The 25386-nt window shown below is 60.9% G+C and overlaps 2 protein-coding genes across 2 annotated transcripts; both read left to right on the top strand.

The window, feature by feature from the left end:
- Window positions 1-5654: 5654 nt before the first annotated feature.
- On the top strand, window positions 5655-7252 carry CRIP1 (cysteine rich protein 1). The gene is made up of 4 exons (XM_029951440.1): window positions 5655-5783; window positions 6658-6752; window positions 6827-6884; window positions 6974-7252. Exons 1-4 carry the CDS (start codon window positions 5744-5746, stop codon window positions 7012-7014), a joined length of 234 nt encoding a protein of 77 aa, XP_029807300.1. The 5' UTR covers window positions 5655-5743; the 3' UTR covers window positions 7015-7252.
- Window positions 7253-9564: 2312 nt separating this feature from the next.
- On the top strand, window positions 9565-16876 carry TEDC1 (tubulin epsilon and delta complex 1). Its single transcript, XM_029952097.1, has 8 exons — window positions 9565-9757; window positions 9854-9932; window positions 10460-10662; window positions 10910-11089; window positions 13231-13329; window positions 15676-15762; window positions 16120-16287; window positions 16388-16876. The coding sequence occupies exons 1-8, from the start codon at window positions 9617-9619 to the stop codon at window positions 16709-16711; spliced, it is 1281 nt and encodes a 426-aa protein (XP_029807957.1). The 5' UTR covers window positions 9565-9616; the 3' UTR covers window positions 16712-16876.
- The last annotated feature ends 8510 nt before the right edge of the window (window positions 16877-25386 follow it).

Here is a 25386-nt window from a genome sequence, read left to right as displayed (position 1 = left end):
CCTCCCTCGGGAGACTCCAGTGGAAACTATGTGGGGAGGAGACAGGGTGGGCGGTGTGCCCTTTCCCCAAACTGGGAGCGGAGGGGACCTATGGGTGGCTGAGAGCCGGCTGGGCAGCGCGCAAGGGCGAGGGTGCAGGGACCGCCTCAGGGAAGATCGGCCCGGCCTCCGCCTAGGGAGGCAGTGGCCCCCAGCCCCCGGGGCTGGCCGCGAAGGCGCGTCCATTTCCTGCGGGCGGAGGATGACTCGCTGCCGTGTTTGTTTCCTAGGGGTTGTCATGGAAACTGGGGCGGTGCCCTACCAGTTGTCTCCGGCGCGTCGCTAGGTGACCGAGGTGCCCCGGCACTGTCGGGGCCTCCTCGAAGCCATCAGCTCCAGGAAGCGCCCCAAGTCAGGTGCTTCCTCGTTGCCCGCAGCCCCCGAAGCTCCCGCAAGATGTGGAGGAGGCGGGATCGCGCCTGTGTGCTGGGGTGTGCTGCCTCTCCACTTCCCCTTTCCTGACCTCCACCCCCACCCTCCAGTCCCTCCGGCAAGGGAGGCTCCTGGCCGGAGATGCCATCTAACTGCCTCCTTCCCAATCCAGAGCCCCAGGGCTGCGCATGGCGCCCAGGCCTCCCTCACCATCCTCCTCCCCAACTGCACCCCACCTCCTACCAGCCCAGTCTTCCCCAGCTCGGGAAGGCCGGGCCCTGGCAAGGTCACATGCCTTCCACCTCTGACCAGTGTGGCCCTGGCTGGTGTCTCCAGGCAGGCATCCCTGGGGGGGCCTGCTCTGCCTGCATCTCCCTCTGTCCCCCCTTCCCTGGGGTCCAGACCCCAGATTGCCATGTCCTGGACCCCCAGCACCTCTCCCTCCAGGACCTGCCCAGCTTTCTCTGGGTCAGTGACCCCCAGCATCCACCCTAGGCAGCCCTTCTCCTGCTAGGGACTCCCTGAGGACCCCACCCAGCTCAGGCCAGCCTCCTTGAATTTCTTTAGGACTGGAGGAGGGGGCTGTGACTCCCTCCTGTCCTTGGGTCCAAGCACCGGCTCATTGGCCACCAGCTGTGGTTCCAGGGGCTGCCTGTCAAGAAATCAGCAAGCGCCCATGACCCTGGCTCTGGGCTGCTGGGGGCTGGGCCAGGTGAAGACTGGCAGGGGACCGGGGCAGCCAGGTGTGGGCAGCACATTTTCCCAGCGCTTGGCCACCCTCCAGCAGTGGGGAGGAGGGGCTCTGCCCGGCTGCTGGACCGGTGAGGCTGGAATTTGAGGCGGTTCTGCATAGGCTTTGGCTCCAGGACACAGATTTTTGGAACAAGGCTCAGCGTTCGGGGGAAAGGAGGGTCACCCCATCTGTCCAGACCCTCTACCCCAGGCAGAACTGATTGAGGGAGCTCAAGGTCAGGTGTGCCCCCCACCATCTCTGCCTCCAAGAAAGGAGGACAGGAGCTGACCCCTCACCGGGTCCGGGGGTCCTCGTGGAGAGGAGCAGAGTCTTGGGAAAGTGCAGCGGCTGATCCCTTTTGCCTCAGGGCAAGGAGGGTCCATTGAGGCCCAGCAGGCCCACTCTGGGGCAGAACCTCAGAGCAGACAGGGGGTCCCGGGGGACAAGCTGCTGAAAATAGGCCCTGGGAATGTCTGAGTGTCCATGACTCAGCTGAGCCTGCGGGAGGGGAAGGGGGGAGACCCTGGAGAGGGAGCCAGCAGCTGCCCTGGGGCATTTGGCCCTTCAGCCCTAGGAGGGGACATGCTCCCATGTGTGGCATCCCTGCTTGTCCACATTGAGGAGGGGGCCTGGAGGCGTGGCCACTGGGTGGGGGCTTCAAGGATGGTGAGGAGAGGCCACAGTAAATGTCACAGAAAACACCGGGAGAGAGTGCAGGGGTGCTGTCCAGCTTGAGGTGCAGGATTTTCCCAGTGGGTGACGGTGGCTGGCCCCAGGCACCTCAGGGGTGACTGGCTCTCAGGTGCTTGGAACCCGGGTACATCTGGGTCCTCTCCGGAATCGTCCATCGCTCCTCCTGGGTCCCATCTGGGTCCCCAGCCAAGCCCGGGCGGTGCGTGAATAGGCAAGGGCATGGGGGGAGGGGTGTGCAGAGGGAAGGCTGAGCAGGTGGAGGGGGCCTCAGCCGATGCACCCAGAACCCACAGCCACCTCCCACAGGTCTCTGGGCGCTGGGGTGCCCTCATGCTGTCCCCCCGCAAGGCAGGATGTTGTGGACGCAGAGGCAGCCTGGGGCAAGCACCTGGGTTGCTCTGTGTCTCTGTCCTGGGCAAGCTGTCCCTCATGCTCCAGACACAGCCCCTGTGCCTGCTGGCAGCACTAGGGGGCCAGGTAGGGGGAAGGCTACACCTTGGGGTGTACTAGGGGGCTTACTGTGTCCTCTGGGCAACAAATGCAAACAGCACCCCCAAAAGAGCAGGGCAAGGGATGGACAGCTGGACAGGGCAGATTTGGGTCTGGAGCTGGTCTGGTAGTTCTGAGTCAGGTTGACCTCCTGGGCCAGGCCAGTGCCCCCCTTCCACAGCTGCCTCCTGAGCCAGGTGAGCTGACACAAGGAGGAGGTCTTGCACTTAGTGGGGCCCGGGTCTCCAGGGAAGCTGTCCGGGCCCTGACCAGTACCCAGCAGAGCCGCAGATGGAAGTGGGCCTGGATATGGAGTCTGCAGGGTCCGGAGGGAAGAGACAAATGCAGGGCTCCCATCCCCTCCAGGGGGCAAGACTCGTAGGGAGCTCAGGGGAATGGGAGGAGCATTGCCAGCCTGTGGCTGAAGATTTGGAGGGTTCCAGGGATTGTGTGTGTGTGTGTGTGTGTGTGTGTGTGTGTGTGTGTGTGTCTGACAGTCTGGAAAAAATGTGCTGTGTACCAGCTACAGGGTGAGGCACATGGCCCTTGGCTACTTTTGGCATCCCCCACCACTACCACAGCCCCGTGACCATGGCAACGGGAAATAACAGCAGGGAAAGCTAGCAAGAACTTCATCACCCCAGTTTTCAAGGGGGGTTGCTCCCCCATGGTGGGTGGGGCTGGAGTCAGTGTGTGGGTGGGGGGGCATCCCCAGGGCAGTCTTGGGGGAGAGGAGGGCAAAGCTGGCTCCTGGCCCCACGTGCCTGGGGGCCTAAGGTGGTGCTGTGGGCTGGACAGAAACAGGAGAAGGCAGCTGGGATAGCCAGAGAAATGCACTCACACACAGCGATGCCCGCGGGCACCAGGACACCGGCTCCCTGTGTGGGGCTCACGGCACCCCTTTAGCACATCACCCTGGTAGAGGTAGAGGCAGCCCTGCCCTGGAGTCCCAGGCCCCCACCCAGCACGTGCCACACATCCATGCAGGGCAGTCTTCTCAGGAAGCTGCCCGTGCAACACGCGTGTGGCCGGAGCTCCAGGACCCACTGTGACAGCTCCCCTCCCCCCGGTCACCAGTGGACCTCGGGCCCTTCTCCTCCTCAGGAAGCCCCTGCCTCTCTGGCCTGTCTACCCTTCTGTCCCCTGCTGGGTCTGCAGTTCCATGTACCCATCCCCGCCCCCAGCTTGCACTCTTGCTCTTCTCCATCCACGCCTTCCTCCAGATCCTGGAGCCAGGATCCACCCTGGTGATCCCCTCTGTCTGCAGCCACCTCAGGCCCAGGCCAGGGAGACACCGAGGGATGGGCGGGGGTGGGGGGTGGGGTGGGGCTGGTGGCCTTACCTCCGGAAACCAGGCCCAAGTGTCCCAGTGCTGGGCAGGGAGGGCCACAGGCCCAGAGGTGACAGTGAGTGTGGAGACTTCAAGGCTGGAGCAGGCCAGTGTTGATGGGGGGCACTGGGGTTCCAGCGGTGTGTGTGTGCACCCCACTCCTGAGGGCAGTGGACAGCCAGCCACTGAGGGTTGTGGGATGTGGTTTTAGCCCTGCAGATCCCAGGGCTTGCAGAGTCCCAGGTAGGAGCAGAATTGTGGTCTCAGAAAGGGGGTCCCATGGAGGAAGGGGTGACTGCAGGGAAGCATGAGGGGCAGGACATGAGGGTGTGGGGTCTAGTGGGCCATCCTCATGGAGGGTTTCACCCTGGAGGTCTCTGTGGTCCATAATCCCTGGCTGCTGCCACCCTCACCCCAAGCCAGGCCTCCGTGGGGGGGTGCAGAGGGCAGGCCCAGTGGGGGTGTGGCTGGGGGCACCCATGGTTTCTCTCCCCTCTCCCAGTGCCAGGCAGGAGGGCTATGGTGGGTAGGCAGGCTTCAGGGAGGGTAGGCTTGGAGTCACTGAGTGCCTTGTGGGGAGGCCAGGAGCCCTGGAGGAAGGTCTCCAGCACCTTCCATGAGGATGGGGCCTGGATAGGCCCATGGATGGTTTGGTTTTGAGAGAGGCGTGTGTCAAGGGAAGAGGAGGAGGGTGGTAGCTGAAGGGAGGGACACGGACTTGTGGAGGGGGAGCAGGAGGGCAGATGGGCTGGGACCTTGAGAGGGGGCTGGAGCTTAGACACTGAGGAGTTAAGAAACTGGGTGTGTGTGGGGGGGAGGATCTTTGAGCAGGGAGGTGAAGGGTCCACAGAGAGAGGGGACAGCCACTCCCCCGCCCCCAGGAGAGGACCGTGGCCGGGGTGCCAGTGGCCAGGAGGGAGGAGGGGTAGGCCAAGCAGTGCCCTACCGGGCAGGGATTTCCTAAGGGGACATGGAGACCAGGACCCCAGCCAGGCTGAAGCCTAGGTCTGGGCTAAAAGGTGGCTGGGAGACCCCGCCAGCTCCCTGGGCGCTTCCCACTCCCCGGTGGGCGGAGTCGGACGGTCTCCACCTGGCACCGGCCCCCACTTTCCCTGGGCGGTGGACTGCAACCACGCCCGTCGACAAGAGCTCAGTTGTTCTTCCCGCAGAGATAAGGAGGCCTCGCAGAGATGCCCTTTGCGTGGCCACGCCCACCTTCCCAGGCACAGCCCCCGGCCACAGGCTGCTGTCCAATGGACTTCCCAGGCAGCGGCGGGGGGTGGGGGGCTCGCAGAGGCTGGGCTGTCCCTTGGGAGTGGGGGTTGGGGAGGAGCGGGCCTCCTAGCTCTACGCGTGATGAAGGCCGGGCTGGAGGAGGATTTTTGCAGGCGGGGGGGGGGGGGGGGGGGGGGGGGGGGGGGGGGGGGGGGGGGGGGGGGGGGGGGGGGGGGGGGGGGGGGGGGGGGGGGGGGGGGGGGGGGGGGGGGGGGGGGGGGGGGGGGGGGGGGGGGGGGGGTCGGGCTACAAGGCTGAACCGTCGCTGGTCCCCAACCCTCTGTCTGGGAGAGGGTCGAGTCAAAGTGTGGGGAGAATGAAGCTCTCACACCTTGCTTTGCATCTGTTTGCATTTTAGCGGTGACTCCCTGGCTCCCAACTATCTGGGGTTCGAGGTGTCGGCGGGCTGAGGCAGGGGCTGGGGCTGGGGCCTCCTGGCCCCCTGGAATGCCCCTTCCCTAGATCCTGGACAGTGGCCGAGAGGCGGGGCTGCAGCCCCCGGAACAGCCCCGCCCCTTCAGTCCATCCCCAGCGATCCGATGCGCTCCTTTGACACCCCCCTCCCCTCGTCATCTGTTAGGCCCGGGTGCTGCCTGAAGGCGGGGGTGGACCAGATGACCTTTCTTGGCTAGTTGACCAGGAATCCAGGTCCCTGGGTCCAAATCCTGGACTCAGGGGGCGGGGCTCGAGGGGGCGGGTCTCAAAGGGGCGGGGTCCTGGGGTCCCTGAAAGGCGCACACCCCGCGAGACCCACCCAGTCCGGCTCTCCTGTCTGCTCCTGACCAGCCGCCTACGCCGGACCCTTTGCCGCCATGCCCAAGTGTCCCAAGTGTGACAAGGAGGTGTACTTTGGTGAGTGCCTCCCCAACCCAGCTCTCTCCCGGCAGGGACCGCGGTGCATCGCGTCGCCCCATGCGGAAGCGCAGCCCAGGAATTACTAGCAGGGCTTCTCTGGAGGGCCGGATGCGCTGGGGACCCTGGGGCAGCGTGCCGGGAGCCGACACTTTAGCCCTACCGGCGACCGCCTGCGTGTGCGGGTCAGGATCCCTGCGTGGGTGTGGCCCGGCGTCTCTGCCCCGCTGTCTCTCTTTCGGTCCCCCTGGGTCTCCCCGACTCTGGGTCCCCCGTTCTCTGGGTCTTTCTGACTTTGGGTCTCCCCGTCGCTGGTCTTCCCAACTGTCCCGTGCCTCCTGGGCGCGCCCTTGGCGGGGACCGCGCGGCCGGGGGAAAAACGCTGCGCTCTGGCCGCCCCTCCCATCGCTAAGCAGAAACAGACGCGGAAACCGGCGCCAGGGGCGCGATCCCCGGCGCGCTCACACCCCGGGTGCCGCCTCCCTGTCCCGCGCCCCATGGCCCACCCAGAGGAGAGGCGGGGGGAAGCGGGAAGTGTCTCCCTCGCCTTCGCCCCGGCCAAGGGCGCCCTGCAGGTTCCATCCCCGACACCCCCGCAGGTCACTCCGGCCCCTACCCCTGGCCCTCGAGGCCTCGTCTTGCAGCACCACCCAGCGCCCCCTGCCGTTTGTTTGGCTGGGTACGCCTAGGGGACTGGAGGTGCCCCTCCTCACGGAAATGCGGGCGAGCTGAGACTCTGCGTGGGCCACCAGGCGTGCATGGGTGAGACCAGGCATGGAGGGACTGGAGAAGGCTGTTACATGAGACTTGGCAGACGGGTGTGCCCTGTGACCTCAGAGCAGTCTTACAGTGTGTGGGGTCTGTACCTCTGCAGCTGAGCGGGTGACCTCTCTGGGGAAGGACTGGCACCGGCCTTGCCTCAAGTGTGAGAAATGCGGAAAGACGCTGACGTCAGGGGGTCACGCCGAGGTAGGTGGGGCCTGGAGGGCAGTGGGGGGCGCAGGGTGAGGGGTGACAGGCCCTCATGGTCCTTGTCTCGGCAGCACGAGGGCAAGCCCTACTGCAACCACCCCTGCTACGCCGCCATGTTCGGGCCTAAAGGTACGCCTCCCCTGCCTGGTCTCTGAGCTGCCCCAACCCCCCAGCCCTTCCCCCAACCCCCCCCAACCTGCCTACTCTCATCTCTGCAGGCTTTGGGCGGGGTGGCGCCGAGAGTCACACTTTCAAGTAAACCCACGTGCACCCCCATCCTCCAGCGCAGACCCTCAGGCCTTCCGGATGGTCCCCCGCACTCCTGGGTGAGGTCGGACTGCTCACTGGGCCTACGCTCCTGCACTCACCTCCGTCCTCTGACCTCTCTGCTCAGGTCATGGAAACGCTGTCCTTGGCTGCCCACCGGGCCACTGTCCTTCCAGGCTGATTCCAGGCCTTATCCCTTGCCCTCAATAAAGCTGAGCACTCAGAAGTCCTTCCTCTGTGTGTGTGTGTGTGTGTGTGTGTGTGTGTGTACACCTGTGGCGTGCATTGACAGGGGGGTGGTGCAAGGGAGCCGCCGCTGGAAGTTCTGACTCCTGCCGGAGCCCTGCTGCAGCTGGCCTTGCCGCCCACCGTAGTGGCACCGCGGGCGCCACAGGCTAAAGTGTCCTCTGGCCACCTGGAAGGCCCCCTGGTGGTTCAGCTCCCCAGCTCCCAGGCCCCCGAGTGCCCCATCGATTCTGGGATGGGGTGAAGGGTGGGTCAACAGATCAGTGGGAACTTGAGGCCTGGGAGTTGGTGGATGGCGGCCACAGGGTGAATCAGCTGCGCTCATGCTGGTTCTGTTTTGGAGAAGCTTTCGCGGGGCCTTGTGGTGGGGAGTCCTCGCCTGCTCTCTCCACTTCCTGCCCCACCCTCGTCCCCTGTCCCCACCTGGCCCTGTGGACCAGGCCAGCCATGTGCCTGCAGGGGCATCTGCCTGGGCACCACCGCCCTCTATTATACACCCTCCTTCCAGAGTACCAAGTAGCCAGCAGCCAAATGGGGAATTTGAGGACTAGCTGGGCAGTGGATAGTTGGGGGCTTTCTGGAAATGCCAAATGAATTCTGGCAGCAGCTGCAGATGGGGCCACACTCGGAGACCTCCTCATTCCCCCCACTGGCCACTCAGTCTCCAGTCCTGGCAGAGGGCCACTGCTCCCAGGCTTTCACACTACGCCAGGCCCTACAGGGCTGAGCTGGACAGGCTGTTGGGGGGGGGCCTCAAGGTCTGAGTGCAGGGTGTGTGTGTGTGGGGGGGGGTAGTTATTGGATGGCTCAAAAAGCTCCAAAAGGTGGGCGCCATAGCGCATCTGGTGGGGAGGGGGTGGGAGAGAACAGATGGTGCTAAGGGGAGGCAGTTTCTCAGGACAATGGGAAGGTGGGGGCTTCGGGCTCCGAGAGTCCTAGGTGTCTTGTGCCAGAGTGAGGAGCGAGGAAACAGGAAAATCTGAGCCAAGTGCTGGGAGAGGCAGCTCTGCCCCCTTGTAGCCCACAGCAGGGTGGGGCAGAGGAAGGGAGGAGTGCGACCCCCGAGGCCTGCGGCCAGAGGGGGCCCGACCAGGCTAAGGAGGTCCGGAGAGCCCTTTAAATGGAAGACCCAGAGAGAAGACCCGGTGGGCTGGGAGAGTGGGTCAGGGGTGTGGTTTTTATTTTGACGGCCGCAGGGCATACGACTGAGTCGGCACACGACTGAGTCGGGAGGGGTCCGTAGAGCGGGCCTGCCTGCGGAGACCCGGCACGAGCGAGCTGAAGGAGACTGAAGCTGGGGGCCTGGCAGTAGTGCCCCTGCCCGTGGGCGGGCTGGGTGGGGTGGAACACAGGCGTAGAAGTAAGTGGGCCGCAGTGGAGAGGGAGGAGGGAAAAGGTGGGGGCCCGGGGCGCCAGGACCTGCCCCAACGCACTTCCTGCGGGCGTGGCCCCCGCCGGCGGGTGAAGGAAGCGTAGCAGGGCGGCGTGGGTAGGGCTAGGGTCGGAGGACTGGTCGCTCCGTCCCCCCGACCGCTTCGCCGAGGTGTAATTCACGTGCCACACGTACAAAATTCGTCCGTGCCGTCCGTGGTTCTAACCGATGTGCAGGGTTCTGCAGCCGCCCCTCGTGCCCATGTGCCGTCTGTGCGCGCCACCTGCTGGGGGGGGGATTTCCTACACGCACCGTGGACACGCGACAGCGCCCAGCGCCCTTCACGAGCCGGGGCGTCTGTGTGCAATGCTGGGCTTTGGGACCGCGTCCGTGGCCGCTCCTATGCGACGGCGTAAGGAGGGGCCCCGGGTGCAGGACAGCGAGGGCGGGAGGACCAGGCCGGAGTCCGGGTGAGGGTTTGGGGTGGGGAGGGGCCGCCCGCATCCCGCAGGAGCCTCTTGTGTGCGGGCCCGGCAGGGCTAGCGGAGGCAGAGGGGCGCCCGCGAGGGTCGGAGGCGCCTGGCTGCGCTGCACTCTAGGCAGCAGGAGGCGCCCCGAGGGCGGCCGCAGGCGCTCCGCAGGTTGCTAGGCTGCCATTTGGCGGTAGGATGGGTGAGGCGCTGATTGGCCAGGACCAGGCGGGTGTCGGGTGTCGCAGCGATTGGGCCGCAAAAGGCGTACCCCGCGGAGCTGTCGTCGCCAGTTGGATCCTGCAGCACCGGAAGTGCTTCCGCATTGGACAGAAGAGACGGCACTCAAAAGCTGGAGGCACCGCTCATTGGACCGGCGCTGGCGGCGTGCCTCGACCCGTTCTGTGATTGGGCGTGGGCCTAGCAAAGACAGCACCTGTGTGGTGATTGGACGCTGGGACCCAGCGGCCGCGGCGCTCAATCCAAGGGAAGCCGGTGCGGGCAGCATGGGACGGCGGCGGCGCAGGGTGGACCGGGAGGCCGCGGTCGGGCCCTTGCCCGAGGCCATCGCTACGCTGAGTCGGACGCTGCCCGCCGGGCCCAGCCCCGAGATCTTCCGCCGCGCCAAGTTCGACCGTCCGGAGGCGGTGAGGCCCGCAGGCTGGCGGCCGGGTCCTGCAGGAGCCCGGCAGGACGCAGGGTAGCGGCCGGCCCCGCTGACTGCCGCTCTTCGATCTCCGCAGGCCCCGGCGCTCTGGCGGCTGCTCTTTCACGTGCTCTCGCTCCTGTCGGCCAACGGTGCCTCGGCGTCCGCCGCCCAAGGTAAGCCCCGCTCCCCGCGGGCCCTGGCTCCGCCCGCTCACGCAAGTCCCGCCTCGTTAATCACGTCCCCAAAGTGAGCGGTGCCCCGTCGGCCCACGGACCTCCCACTCGCATCGCTGTGTCCGCCTCCTGTAAAGCCCCAAACCGGCGAGTCCCGCCTCCCTGACAAGCCCCAACCGCTCACCAGGGCCGTCCTGCGCACGCTAGCCCCGCCCCGACACTAAGCCACGGCCGTTTGGTCTTCGCCCCGCCCATTCAGCCACGGGGCCCTCCTCCTGTAAAGTCTCCGCCCAGTTATCCCCGCCTTCCTGGCTAGCCCCGCCCACCCCGCCTGCTCTCCCAGCTCTGGCAAACCTTGCCCACCTCATAAGCTGTGTACCCATTAGCTCTGGCCCCTTCATCTTTTAAGTCTCCTGATTGTCCCCTCCAAACCTGGCCTCTGCTGGGGGTCATGCGGGTGCCCTTGGAAGGTCTAGTGGCGCACTCTTAATGGAAGGCCCCCTGAGCAGGCAGACCTTCAATTGCAGAGGCCCAAGTCCGCATGGTGAAGTCGGAGCTGCGCTCCCAGGGTTACCCCAGGCGGGCCCTGGCACAGCTCCCTGAGGATGGCTCCCAGGGCAGCCGCGAGCTTCTTCTGGCCCTGGCCTGGCTCCTGGCCCGCGGACCCCTGCTCGAACGGCTGCTGGCCCAGACCCGCGTCCCGCTGGGCGATGAGATACCCCTTTTCGAGGTGGGTGTGGGGTGAGAGGGAGTGGGGCCGGGTCTTGGGACAGCCCTGGGGGGGGGGGCAGTGTCGCCCTCCCCACTGTTCCCTCCTCCTCCCCTGCCTCTCCCTCAGGGCAGAGTGGGGTGTGTGCTCACGGGTCAGGGTGTGGCCCCCAAGCCTCCCCTTGGCACCCCTGAGGACCATGGCACTCACTCCAGGGGCCTCTTTTCTCTTTCTCCCTGTGGGGTCTCTGTTGGGGGTGTGGGAGCAGGGCGTGAGCCTTGTCCCTCTCGAGTGTGACGCTCTGGCCAGGCCTAGCCCCTCCGCACCTCATGTGGAAGCAGACGGCCCGATGGACATACGCCACTTGCAGTGGCTGATGGGAAAGCTGTTGTTCCAGTGGCGGAAGCTGATCACCAGTCAGCAGGAGCAGTGTGCCCTCCTGGGCAAGGTATGGTCACTGGGGATTGTCCCCTGGGGGTGCTTACTCTCCATACTACAGGCTGGAGCCCGGCCTTTGGCTGGACATGGCCCTTTCCAAGCTTGGGTGGGTGCTGACAGGTTGGCCCCTGCGCTGCCGTGGCCCAGAGTCTGAGTCTAGGGCTTCAGGTGGTCGAGGAGGGGTCATAGGGCAGGTGGAGCTGGGCGTCACTGGAGCCAGGGGGGCAAGGAGCCTGTGGGGTTGGCTTTCCTCTTCCTAGAAGTCATCAGGAGCCTCAGACTCTGTGTCTGAGCCATGAAATGGGCTCTGGGTGCTGGGGGAGCTGCTGCTGCCTGGGCATGTTTTGGGAAGGAAGATACCCCTTCCTTCTACCACATCCTGGGTGGCGGCTGGTGGGCAGTGGGAAGCTTCTGGAGGGTTCCTGAAGGCTGCTCAGGCTCAGCATAGGGGCACAGGTCACCCTTCCAGGTCCAGTGCAAAGCCTAGGCTGAGAGTGGATGGGGCAGGGGGCCTCAGACTCCCACCAATGTAGGGCTCCTTGATGCTGGGACCCCCCCCACCCTGCACGTCTGCCCCCTGCAGGGGCCCCATTCCTCCCTCAGCCCTTCATGGGAGCTGTGAAGCTCTGGCTGGGCAGGGGCTCTGCCGGAGTCCAGCTCCAGCGGGTCCAGGGTCCCCTGAAGGAGAGACGGTGTCGGAGAAAGAGATGAGAGAGTCACGAGTTTCTTTCTTGGTCATCAGGCGACATCTCCACCCTGTCGGGTTTGGTGTCCTTATTAACAGATTAAGTGTTAGCATGGCATCAAAAAGTGGAATTTTTTACTACAAATAATTCTCAGTGATAAGAGGCTTTGAAAAGGTGTAGAAACAGGTTTTACAGAGGCATTTTTGCAGAACTACTCTAATTTTAGTGAGGTAATTTTTACACATAATAGGATAACAGGATATTCTCAGTGAAAACTGGATAACATACACATTTGTTTGAACTGGTAGTGAATCTTACAACTAAGAAGATAGCGGGGTGTTCTCTGTGAGAAGCAGAGAGCAAACACATTTGTTTATATCAATAACACTAGGATTCAGGCATAAACTAGGCTAGGAGTCATTCTGTCTGGCTCACAAGAGGAAGAATGTATTCTCCTGGTTAGTAAGTAAACCTGTGTCAACCTTGTTCTTTGATGTTGAGGGTTTAAGCACCATAGGGGCCTTAGATGTGCCGCCTTTTGTTGTGTATGAGTTTAAGTTGTAACTACCCTTACCCATCTTCATAATGGGTATCAGTGTAAGGGAAGGTCCGTGCAGTAACTTATGTCCGGCTCTTGTTTGTTATCTCTAACTTAGGCTCTTTTTCTTTGGGCCAGAGTTAATAGTAATTCTTGTGTTCTTTAACCCCCTTTATTATCTATGTCTTAAGTTTGTGAGGCTCATTAGAAGAGCCTTTCGACAAACATCTGCAGTGCTTTGTTTAAATTCCTCTTTATAGAGGTGGGAATATGCTGCTTCCCATGAGGTATATGTGTGGGGAATATTGGTCTGACTTGGAACATTGTGAGGCCTAATCAATAGCAACAGACTTAATTTCACATGAGCAGGAGTAGCAGAAGGAGATGCCAGTTTCCGCCTCTCATGGCAGGAGCCGTGCACGTCTGCCATTTCCTTACTGTGACCGTGTCATCCAGCAAGGCCGGTGCGGCTCCCAGCAGGGCTCCTGTTGCTTCTCCTGCCTGGGACATGGCCATGATTGACCTCTGTGATGCCTTGAGGCCAGACCTTGCTTCCAAGCCTTCCCTGTCCCCCAGGTCCAGACAGTCACTCTGTGTCCCTGTTGTCCTCACTGGACCTCCTAGCCTGTCCAGAGGCTCCCACCACATGGACCTGGCACTCAGTGGGCTTAGGGAGAAGCAGGGCCGCCCCATTCCAGCCCCGCCACACCCCTGGGAACTGGGCGGGATGGGGAGGCTGTAGGCGGGACTGCCCGTATCCCACCCTCTGCAGGGGCCTCCAGCTCCCCAGCAGTGCTGACTCCTCTCTGAGCCTGACCCAAGCCATGGCCCGTTTCCTCACCTGCAAGGCAGGCCTCACAAGCCTCACCCGGAGCTGGGAGGGGCGCCCCTTCCTGCTCAGTCTGGGGCTTACACTGCTTGTTTCAGATCCATACATACACCCGCGGCTGCCACAGTGACCGCAGCCTTGGTCACCTGTCTGTTGCTGAGACCGAGCTGCTCAGGGACGCGGAGGGCGGCCAGCAGGTGAGGCCTGGTGTGCATCGGTGCCGTAGGACTGCAGACGGCGTGAGGAGGTCGGGGTTGAGGTGGGGAGGGTCCTGGGAGGGAGGACCCAAGCGATTAGCTTTTAGTTGTGGGTGACTGGCCAACTCACCGTCTTGCTGGTGGTGGGGAGCAGACACATCCTCCGGGCCTCCCCCAGCTCCCTAGACCATCCGGTGTTGTAGAAATCCAGGCCAGCTGCTGAGTGTGCATGTGGCTGCGCATGGTTAGGGCCCCAGGTGAGGGCACAGGTGTCTGGGCTGGGCTGGCAGCTGGCGCCTGAGGGGTGGGAGGGGGGCTGGTCTAGCTTGCCCCCTACTTTGCTGACTTTCTTTTCTGGGGACCCCAGTGTGTCATTGTTGTTTCCTTCCCTCAGGCTGGCATGGCCAGGGTGTCCTGGGACAGGCCAAGGGCTGGCGGTCACTTGACGGTTGGGGGTCCAGACTGTGAGGCTGGCACTGTCCAGCCTGGGGGGCACTTGATCAGGCAGGAGGGCTGAGGTTCAGGGCTGGTGTGGCCCCTCTTTCCAGGCCCAGCAGACCCCAGCTCTGGAGTTGTGTGCTCTCAGAGGGTTTATGCATCCCTTTTGTGGGGTTGAGGTAGCCACCGGGGGAGGGAGGGGCACGTTGCCTGCCAGGCCTGCATCCTGGCCACTTCCTGGCCGGCCCCCCAGGCAGGGCTGCACTATCTCTGGAAGTGCTGAGGCAGTATCTCCGTGACCTGAGGTGCCCTCGGCTAGGTCCCTTTTACGGGTGACTCAGCGAGGCCCCGGCTTCCTGCCCTTGGTGCCTCTGGGTTGGAGCAGAGCTGAGGCTGCACCAACTTCAGCCAGATGTGGCCTGGGGCCCCGGCCTCTGTGGTGCCCCCTCCTTTCTGAGGCTGGGGCACGTGGGTGCCTCAGGACTACAGATGTCACGGGTAGTTGGGGGTCACAATTGGCTTCCTCCCAAAGTTTCTGGAGGGGGAGCTGGCAGAGGCCTGGACAGTGTACCCAGAGCCTGCACTCTTGGGATGGTTCCCAGAAGCTTCTGGAGTGATGTATGGTTGCTGCGGAGTGGCTGGAAGTGAGCGTGCTTGGTTACTGGCCGGGCCTGCAGCCCTTCTCACATCCCTGTGCCTCCCCTCTGCCCTGGCCACAGCGCAGCAGTGGGGTGGGGCGGGGAGGTGGCTGCCCAAGGAGACTCCAGCACGGGGCCTGCAAGGGGGGGACAGTGAGGGCGTGTTGCCTCTTCTTGCTGTGCCTGTCCCCCTTTCCCATAGCCTGGGAGGTGGGGAGCACCTGGGGACTGTGCCCCATTAACCTAGTGTGTATGCGAGCGCACACATGGGTGCGTCTGGCACCTTCCCCGTCTCTGTGCTCCAGGCTGTGCTCCCTCAGGCCCACAGTGGTTCTCTCTGTGGCTGGCTTTACTGGCAATGGGCTATGTCCTTGGCCTGCTGTTCAAGGCTGCTCCGCACCTGGCCTCCTGACCCCTGGAGCCCCAGATTCCCGCTGCAGCAAGCTGGTCGGCTGGCAGTCTGCTGTTTGCAGGAGCAGGGGTCCCTTCCCGGCCAGGGGAGACCTGGGTCCAGGGTGCCTGTTGTGCAGGGCCTGTGCGCTGGCCCTTTGTTCTGGCTCCAGAACACGCTGCTGTGTCTTCAGGAAGTGCAGCGTACCCGCGTTCCAGAAGGAGCAGTGCCTGTGGCCTGGCTCGTAGGCTGGCTGGCTCTTGCCCTCAGAGAGGGGCCACAGCAGGTGCAGGCCTGGTGGGGGCAGCCCCGGCAGGGATGCCGTGGGAGGCCTCAACGGCACCTCCCAGGTTGGCGGGCCCCCTGGAGCTGGAGGCCGAGGCTGGGGCAGGCGCATGGCCACATGTTCCTGTGGGGTCTGCGGGGCTGGGGCTGTGTGAGCCCTTCAGGGGCCTGTGCGGGTGTAGCTGTGGCCTGCACGCCGGTGCCCAGCCTCCGCCCTGCCTCCCTGAGGTTAGACAGAGAGGTTCTCGCTGAGAGCCTGGCGGGCTGCCCCTTCCGGGGCCCTCATCTGCCCGAAGTCTCCCGACTGTAGCCCCCCGGTCAGTGAGGGATGTGGGGCAGAGGTCCTGAGTCAAGGGTGCTCAGGCTCAGCTCCTGACCCTGTGGGGTCTCACATTTGGGACCGGTGTGGGGACCGTGGGTGTCTCTGAGGCCCGGGAGGGTTGGCCCGGTCACGCCTGGAGGAGGGACCCCCTGTCCTGCCCGCAGGGAGGTGGCTCTGCCCGCGGGGGACCAGGGAGACCAGCGAGCTCGGTGGTCAGTGCTGGGGTCCCAGGTGGGGCTCTCACTGGCCATGGCGTGTGGTCTGCTTTGCAGCTGCTTCGGAGGCTGGAGAGGGAGAACGCACGCCTGGAGGCGGCCCTGCAGTGGCGGTGCCGGGAGCTGGTCTTCTGGCGGTGGATGGTGTGACTGGGTCCCCTCCCTGTCCCAGCCTTGACCATGGCAGCCCAGGGGTGGGGGCATCTTCCTAGTTCCTCGACAGGAAGGGGAGACTGGGGAGGCATGAAGCTGGCTATGCGACCGGGGCCTGCTGGCTGAGTCCGTGCTCCTCTGCACATGTCCATCTGTCCATCACCTACCCTGCCCTGCTGCTGGGGAGCCCGAAAGTCTGGGTCCTCCCTGGCTCCCTGCTCACTGTGCGACCTGGGGGTGGCCACTGTCTCCAGGCCTCTGTGCCCTCTGTCCCTGTTGGCTCAGGAGGTGGGCCTGTGTTTGAGGCCCAGGTCTGCTGCCTGCCTCTCACTCGGTCTCTCTCCACAGGACACAGTGCTGGGCACCTGCCCTCCAGAGGCCTCACATCCCACCTTTCTGCCCAGGATCCCCGAGCGAGGGACTGGCGAGTTGGAGCTGGTGGCCCGTGAGCTGCAGGCCCTGCAGGAGGAGCTGCGGGGAGCTGTGGAGTCCCGGCGGGCAGCCTGGGAGGCCAGGGTGAGGGCTGGGGGCTGGTTCCGGGGCCGAGGGGGCCTGAGGCTGTGTCTGAGGCAGGATGGCCACCCCTGGCTCACGAGTCACCATCTGCCCCTTGTAGGTCGGAGGCTGGGGACCCGAGTGGAACGCGGTGCAGTGGGCCTCATGGGAGGCGGTGGGACACGAGTTGGCAGCCCTCCAGCAGGCCTGGGAACCTGGTGGGGCCGCAGCCCAGCCCCATGGGCCCTGCCGGCTGGTGAAGAGTGACGCCGGAGCCTCGAGGGGCCCAGGCCTGCGGGCGGCCCAGGTGATTGGGGTGTTGAGGAGCCGGGAGGCCTGTCTGGAGGCAGTGCTGTGCCAGCTGCAGAGACAGTGTCGGCAGGAACTGGCCAAGCTGGCAGGAGCCCTGCCTGGCCTCATCTGGATCCTGCCATCTGGTCATTGAGGGTCTGTGTCCTCTTCGAGAGGGACCCACTGTGACCTGCCCCGGCTGGGCCTCGGAGGGGCAGATTTCAGGGTGGTGGCAGGGACAATGCAGACACGGGGCCCCAGGCATGCTCTCCCTGTCCCTGGGGCTGTCCTCACCTGGGCAGAGCCCACCCCTTGGGTAGCAATACTGGGGGTAGGCACTCAGGCCCAGTGTGGAGTCCATGGGCATTCAGGACCAAGCGAGGACACAGAAATAAGTTTCAGAGACCTCCTTGCAGCGGTGAGGCTCTGTCCTGACCCTCCCTCTGCCACCCTTCCTTCCAGGTGCTGTCTGGGGCAGGTTGGGGAGGGTTGGGTCTGTGCTCAGGCCCAGGTGAAGGGGACCCTGAGTGGTGGTGGCCGAAGCTGGGCTGGTCCAGCACTGTTCAGGGACCAGCAGGTGGGCACAGCCTGCAACGTGGCGCGGGAGTCAGGGTACTGGGGGATTGCCCCGCGCACCCCTTACACACTGTGTCCCGGGCCCCCACTGCACACCCCGCCCTCTGCCGGTGCCTGCTGTGTGTGTGGGGGGCAGGGGCACCGGCTGAGAGCCCGGGGGTGGGGGGCTCTCCCTTTCCTGGGGCCGGTGCTGGGGGTGAGGCGAGGCCACTGTGGACAGAGGGAGTTTTGTTGCTGAGGCTGGCTGGGGAGCCGGGCCCTGACAGCCGTCCGTGTCTGGGGATGAGCCCCTCCGTCCCGGGGCTCAGCCTTTCGGCACCCCTCAGCCAGCAGGCGCAGACAGCCGCGTCCCTGCCTCCCTCACAGGGCTCCCCTCACCCTAGGGCAGTTGAAACCCAGCCCGCTGCTGGGTAGGCCTAGGGGCCTATCCACGGCTTCCTGCTGCTGGCCAGTTCAGGCCTGCGGACACTTCCTACACCTGGGCCCTGAAGAACCTTCTCTCACTGGCTGTCCCAGCCCACACCCAGGGGCCCCGGCTGGTCTTGGCCACTGCCCCTTGGCGGCAGGGGAGTGGGAGGGGTCAGGCCGGGCAGACTGGTCAGGTTCTCCCCCTCTTCACATGCCCCTCCCTCCAAACCACCGCCCGGAACATGCAGGGGCTCAGCCCTCCACCTGCCTTCTGTGAGTGCCATGGAGCCAGGACACCTCCCGGCTCCCGGGGATTTGAGTTTCAGAACCAAATGCAAGCTCAGTGTTCTGGAGCTGTCCCTTCCCAAACCGCTCTGTGGACCCAACGCAACCTCCCTCGAGACCACACGTGTGTCTGTGTCTGTGGGGCTTCAGTGCAGATTCTGAGAGACAAGGTGCACCAGGCCAAGTTGGGGAAGCGAGGCATACAGTGGCCTGGGGAGCAGGGTGGGCTCTGTCATTGGCCCTACTGTTGCTGCCACATGAGCACATGCTCAGTGGCTCAGAAGTACAGTTGCCTTCCTATAGGCAGGGGCTCAGCCATCATGTGCCCCGGGCCTCCAGCCCTGATCAGCGACTTTAGTCTTCTGCAGGTGACAGGGCAGGTCCATAGGCCCGTGGCAGGCCCTCAGCGCCACCCAGTCCCTGTGGCCTCGTGGAACAGACGCAGGCCTGGCCCGGCCAGCTTGAGGCCACAGGTTCTGCCTGGGACAGGCCAGTGTCTATGTGGATTGTGGCCTGGGGGCCCAGGGTTCCCCACAGAGACGTGAGGGCAGAGCAGTCTGGGGTGCTAGAACCCCACACTCCACTGGCCCCCATTGACACCAGAAACCTCTGCTTATTGGGAGACGCAGTAAAGACAGGTCACAGGAGAATCTCGTGATACTTGTGACCTGTGAAGAACAGGTGTAGGGGGACAGTTCTGAGGCAGAGAGTGGGCCCAGGGCAGGCACTGTGGGGAGGAGGAGACAGGGTGGTAATGTGCTCGGACCCGCTGGGGGTCGCGGGCTGCGCAGGGCAGGGGCAGGTGGGCCTGAGCCAACACTGGGGAAGCAAACTCCTGGGCCACCCAGGGGGATGGGGTGGGACGGGCCCCACGGCAGCCCAGCCGGGAAGAGAAGACCATGGGCGACGCCGTGGCCAGGCCTGGGAAGGTGAGGGGAAGGAAACGGGTCACACGTGACACGGGGGAGACCATTAGGAAGCTGAGCAGCCACCACAGCAGGGTAGGGGTGCAGTCAGTGCAGGGGCCTCTCGGGCCTGCGTTCTCGGGGATCTGCAGCACCTGCCGGCCTCCTCGCCTGTCTTTTTCAGTGTGGCGCCCACAGGATCTGGGGGAGCCCCTCGCTCAGGCACGCCCACACTTTGCCTCCTGCACCCACACATCCTTTTGCTGCTCCAGCTCCTGGGTCCTTCTGGCCCTGAGCTCAGCGCCCATGGCTGCTTCCTCTCCCTTCAGGGCAGGGCCTCATGTGGTCGACCTTGGCCGGGCCTGGGTTTGGGGGCGCAGCTGGCTGGGCGGCTGGCCGGTCTGGACCAGGCACTCGAGGGCCCTTTGCGGTTCAAGCCTCCCAGCAGACACTGACGGGGTGTTCCCGGGAATAGGGTGCTTCTCAGCAGCACTTAGGGGAGAAATCTGGTCCAAGGGGCACAGCTGGGGACCTGGTCCATGTTCTCCACCCCACCCTGGGTCCTCGCCTGTGGTTGTGGCCCCAGCTCTGCACCTGTCCCACACTCCTGTGTCCCCACAGAATCCTGGGTCCTGAGTGTGACCGCAGGTCTCCTCCCTTTGTCCCTTCTCCGCTGAGCTCCCACTGCCTGTGAGCAAGGAGTCAGGCGGTGCCTGAAGTGTGCTTGCCCCGGGGTGGGGGTCAGAGGCCTGGACGAGGGACACCAAGAGCCCCGGGAAGTGGTGAGAGAGTAAATGGGGTGTGTTAGGGGGCAGCACTGGTGCACAGAGGGGGTCAGGCTTTCCTGGGGGGGCTGGCTGAGGGCTTCGTTCCCAAAGGCCCCCTCTGCGCTGGGTGAGACTGCAGGGGCTCAGCAGGGGTGTGGGCAGGGGGAGGGCTGAGGGGCGGGGAGGCAGGCCGGCCCGGGCAGATGGGGGGGTCTGGGGTCCGTGGCTGTCTTGGTTGTGGGGAATGTGAGCTGATGGCTGATGTTTTTCCTTCTGGTTTATTTAGAAACTTCATAATATCCAAGATTTTCCCCCTCCCCTTTTGGGGACAAAATTTTCTCCCCTCCCCTTTTTGGTGGTGAAAAGCTAACATTAAACGTACAATCTTAACCATTTTAAGTGTATGGGTCAGCAGTGTTACGTGCATTCACACCGTTGTGCGATAGATCTCTAGAACCTTCCATCTAGAACTTTCCATCTCCCCTCCATGCAACTCTGTCCTAGCCCCCAGAACCCCCATCTACTTCCCGTCTCTGTATGGATTTGACACCTCTAAGGACCTCAGATGTGTGGATTACACAGTGTGTGTCCTCCTGTGACTGGCTTGTGTCGCTCAGGAAGATGTCCTCAGGGTTCATCCACGTGGTAGCGGGGTCAGAATTCCCTTCCTTAGAACAAGGCGCAGGAGAGAACACGTTTTCTTTAACTGTTTTCTTCCCGCTGCTGTGGATGCTGCTGCAGGCACATCGCCCTCCTTTCCTTTCCCCCGCTGTCGGGCCGCCGAGGGCCAGCGGCCGTGGGCCTGAGTGGGCGCCGCAGAGCCCCAGAGCCGCCAGGATGGGAGCCAGTACGGGGGCACGGGGTGTGTTTCCCTGGGGGCTCTGCAGCGTGCGCCTGTCTCCTGAAGTCCCGCCCCGGGGTCAGGTGCTGCCCTCACTGTGGGCTCCTGCACTGGAACCCCCGGTCAAAAGAAATCTTTAACAATTCTGTTTCTTGGGGCCAAACAGCCTAACGAGTATTTAGGGCCTAACGGGGCAGCAGCAGCGAGATAAAACCACCGGCAGACACCAACCGCCCAGCTGCCGGGAGCCTCGGAAGCTTCATGGGCACCCAACATGATGACTTACGTTAGGGCGTCTGAAATGTTGGGCTTTTCACACCTCAAACTGGACACTGCCGTCTCACTTTCGTGAGCCACGCCGACTTCGGCCTGGTGTTTGCCTTTTGTTTTTTTTTTTTTTTTTTTAATCACAGCAGCTGCTGTGAAACCAGCGTTACAGAGACACTGTAGAAAGGAAAGCAGAGTGGTCCAGGAGGCGTGTCTGGCGTGCGGTGCACGCCCGTTTCCCTCAAAAACTCACAACGACTTGTAGCCCCTGCGGACTCACTGTGGCACCTTAGGGTGCCTTGGCCCACAGTTTGGGAACCTCATGAATGCGGGCGTTTGTCCCGTTTTAAAGCTGTGTGCACAGTTCAGCACTGCTTCTGGCTCCTGCTTCCACGTCACGGCTCAACCAGGCCCCAGAGCCGGGAAGAGGTTTACTGTGTAAGGTTCTGTGGTGCCCACAGCGCCCGTGCCTCACCCAGGGGCAGTGGGGGGAAGGCGGCCCCACTCTACGTCTGCGAGGGCACGCACCCAAGGCTTCTCCGAGAACTGCTACTTTCCAGGCGTGAAGTTTGGTAACATTTAATTAATTAATTTCGACCAAGTGCACGAGTGGGGGAGGGGCAGGGAGGAGAGAGGGGCTCCCAACCAGGCTCTGTGCTGTCAGCTCAGAGCCTGCCACAGGGCTCGATCCCATGAGGTGAGACTGTTGTGCCCAAGTTTGTGAAATCGCCCCAAATCACCCCAAAACAAACACCAGAGACGCTAGGGAGACCGAGTCCCGCCTACAAAAGCAAAGGGCCTTTATTACAAGCTTAAGCTCGGGCTCACAGTCTCCACCCGACCCGCTGGCCACGTGGAGAGAGCCCCGAACAAAGGCAGGGCAGGGCCTTTTATGCCTTTGGGAGGGGGAGTTACAGGAAATGATGACAGGTGTACAGTGATCCAATCCCTGCCCCCCATCAACACTGGCAGTTGTGGGAGCCAATCACACCATCCAGAGCACTGGCCAATCAGAGTGGGCCCAGGACACCCCATGTGGGGCATGACTAGGCCCGCCTCTAGAAAGGTCAAAGGTATCAGCCGGCCTCCCCCGACTGGGCGCCGCAGGAGTTGTCCCTCCTTAATGCGCGCCCTTTCAGGAGAAGCCGGTGCCTTCCACTTTAAGTAAAGGGGAAGGCTGGATCGGACCTGCGGCCAGCGGGGGACCACCCCCCCCACGGCCGCCTGGCGCATCCACCGCGGAGGTGCCCCGCGACCGGCTCCGGGAAGGCTGGGTCGGCCCGGTGGGGAGGGCCGGATCCGACCTGCATCCTTACAAGACCATAACCTGAGCCGAGATCGAGAGTCTGACGCTCAGCCAACAGTCCCCCAGGTGCCCCTGGTTTTCTAATGTTTAGAAAGTTTTCATCCAGCCTAATTTTCCAAGAGCTTTTTAGAACTTTTTTAGAATCATAAACTTCAAATGCTTTGTGTCCTTCCCTCATCGAGACAGCCATGATTTTCTCCACCCGCTGGTAATGAAATACATGACGCTAACCACCGCTTTCCGGCTCGAGCGGTCCTTGTATCCCTGAAAGTGGTCCTGTTTGATTACAACGGTTTAACTTTTCTAAAAAAATGTTCGTTTATTTATTTATTGAGAAACAGAGAGAGAGCGCGTGCTCAAGCAGGGAAGGAACAGTGAGAAGGGGGACAAAGTTTCCAAAGTGGGCTCTACACCGACAGCACAGAGCCTGACGCAAGGCTCAGACTCACAAACCGTGAGATCGTGACCTGAGCCAAAGTCAGACGCTCACCTGACTGAGCCCCCCAGGTGCCCATGACGTTGTGGCTTTTGAACATCCAGCTGGTTTCACTTAGCTAAAACCTTACTTAGGCAGTTCATTGTTTATGTTCCAAATGAAACACGACCGTAGGTTTTTTCTTTTTCTCTTTGCATTTTCCTGTCTATATTCTGGAATCCAGATTACATTGACCTTGTCACAGCCTTTGCAACCTGTTTTCGGGACTAGCCTATTAAGGTAGGCACTAACTGTTCCTTGAAAATTCAGTAGAACCCGCTGGAACTTGGGGTTGTTAGAAGGGAAGATTTTGGTTATTATTTCAACTCCTTTAATACTTTCCTTCACAAGAATAAACTGTCCACATTTAAACATGATTTTTTATTTTATTGTAAAAATTTTCTAACATTTATTGATTTTGGTATTTTATATGAAAAACCTAAATAATGGTTTATCTATCTACTTTCCCTGATAATTCTGTTAATTATTGCTTGACATAGCTTGAGGCTAAACTGTTAGATATGTATATATTTATAATAGATAAATCTTGTTTTATTGGTCCTTTTACCAGCACATAGTTTCATTCTGTGTGCTTTATGCTACTTTCCTGCTCTAAGGTATGTTTGGTTGGACACAGATGGTATTGGAGCCCGTTATTGGTTCATATTTGCACGGGATAGGCTGGTCTGTCCTTTATTTTCCAACGTTACCATGTCTTAAAACAAACCATGTTCTTAAAAAAAATACAGCATATTGTTTACTTATTTTATTCCAACATTAAGAGTCTCTGTTTTTTTAAGAGTTTTTTTTAAAGTAATCTCTACACCCAGTGTGGGGCTCTAACCCACAACCCCAAGGTCAAGACTCACGTACTCTACTGACTGAGCAGCTAGCACCCCATAGTCTCTGTGTTTTAACTGATTAATTGTACACTTACTATAACTACTATTGTATTAAGACTTTTCTTTGCATTTTATTTTTATCTGGAATTTACTTTTGTTTCCTTCTTTTCCTTTCTTTTTTTTTTTCAAGTTTATTTATTTATTTTGAGGGAGAGAGCACGAACAGGGGAGGGTCAGAGAGAGAGGGATCAACAGAGAATCCCAAGCAAGCTCTGAGCCGTCAGTGCAAAGTCCAACATGGGGCTTGAACCCATGAACCATGGGATCATGACCTGAGTCGAAGTCAGATGTTCAACCAACGGAGCCACCTAGGCACTCCTTTTTTTTTTTTTTTTAATGTCCATTTATTTGAGAGAGAGAGAGAGAGAGACAAAGTGTGAACAGGGGAGGGGCAGAGAGAGAGGGACACACAGTATCTGAAGCAGGCTGTAGGCTCTGAGCTGTCAGCGCAGAGCCCGACATGGGACTTGAACTCACCAACAGTGAGATCATGACCGGAACTGAAGTCAGACCCGTAACCGACTGAGCCACCTAGGTGCCCCCCTTCTTTTTCTTATTTTCTGCTTTTTTGCTGGGTAGATCCCATTTTCTTCTGTTGACTTAAACATCATATATTTTGTCTTTTTTTCTTATGGCAGTTGCTCTTAACTTAAAAGCTGTTCTCATGTTTATCTACCAGAGACTTCTTTTTAAGATTTTATTTCTTTTGAAAAAAATGTTTATTTTGAGAAAGAAATTGTGAATGGGGGTGGGGAGAGAGAGAGAGAGAGAGAGAGAGAGAGAGAGAGAGAGAGAGAGAGAGAGAGAGAGAGAGAGAAAGAGAAAGAATCCCAAGCAGGCTCCATGCTCAGTGTGGAGCCCAACTTGGGGCTCCATCCCACGACCATGAGATCATGACTGGAGCCGAAATGAAGGGTCTGACACTCAACCAACTGAACCACCTAGGCGCCCCTAAGAATCTTAGTTTTAAGCACTGTCTACACCCAACATGGGGCTCAAGCCTCACCCTGTGATCAGGAGCGGTATGCTCCATTGACTGAGCGGCCAGGCGCCCTCCACTGATTACTTTGCCATACTTATCCATATCTCTACCTTTTCCAACAAAGTAAATACTTTACCATGTTCTCATGCCCTTTATTCTTCCTTTTTTTAAAAAAATTTTTAATGTTTACTTATTTTTGAGAGAGAGAGAGAAAAAAAGAGTGGGGGAGGGGGAGAGAGAGAAGGAGACACAGAATCCAAAGCAGGCTCCAGGCTATGAGCTGTCAGCACAGAGCCCAACGAGGGGCTCGAACCCAAACACCGGGAGATCATGACCTGAGCTGAAGGCAGACGCTCAGAGCCCCCAGGAGCCCTAGTCCTCAGCCATTATGCATATATTATTTATTTACCCCATCACAGTTTCCTGTGGTTCTAAATTCATTCTAAAACAATAAATGTCACTAAAATTTTGATAATCCTTAGTTTTTATGTCTCTTGAAGAGTCTCTTAGATTTGTTTCTGCCTTTAATCCAAACATATTTTCAAGTAATTCTGTTGTGACAAACGTCCTGAGACCCTAAGAGTCTGAGAATGCCTTTGTTACCCTCCACATGTGAATGAAAATTTGTTTGGATATGAAATTCTAGGTTCATAGTTATTTTCCTTTAATACTTAAAACTCTTGTATCCATTGTCTTCTTTCATTTTTGTTTATTCCTTGGAACATTTTTAGTTTTTAAAATTATTATTACTATTTCTTTAAGTTTATTTATTTATTTGAGAGAGACAGAGATCGCAGGAGTCGGGGAGGGGCACAGAGAATCCCAAGCAGAGTCTGCACTGTCAGCGCGGAGCCTGACGCGGGGCTCGGAACCACGCACCAGAACCGTCAGATCGTGACCTGAGCCCAAACCGAGTCCAACCGTCAGCAGACTGAGCCCCCCAGGCGCCCGGGGCTTTTGCAGCGTGAGCCACGGCACGTGTACAGGAGAGCACGAACGCTTGGTGCTGCGCTCCTGGAGTCACCCGGGGTGAGCCCCCGTGACCGCCGTGCGGGGCGGACGGGGGCCAAGGACTGCGCGGTCACCCCCGCCCGCCCCGGGGACCCGCCTGCGCG

Source organism: Suricata suricatta, chromosome 9, assembly GCF_006229205.1.
Source record: "Suricata suricatta isolate VVHF042 chromosome 9, meerkat_22Aug2017_6uvM2_HiC, whole genome shotgun sequence".
Taxonomy (NCBI): domain Eukaryota; kingdom Metazoa; phylum Chordata; class Mammalia; order Carnivora; family Herpestidae; genus Suricata; species Suricata suricatta.
The sequence above is the reverse complement of the archived record's forward strand: the minus strand, read 5'-3'. Positions and strand labels throughout refer to the sequence as shown.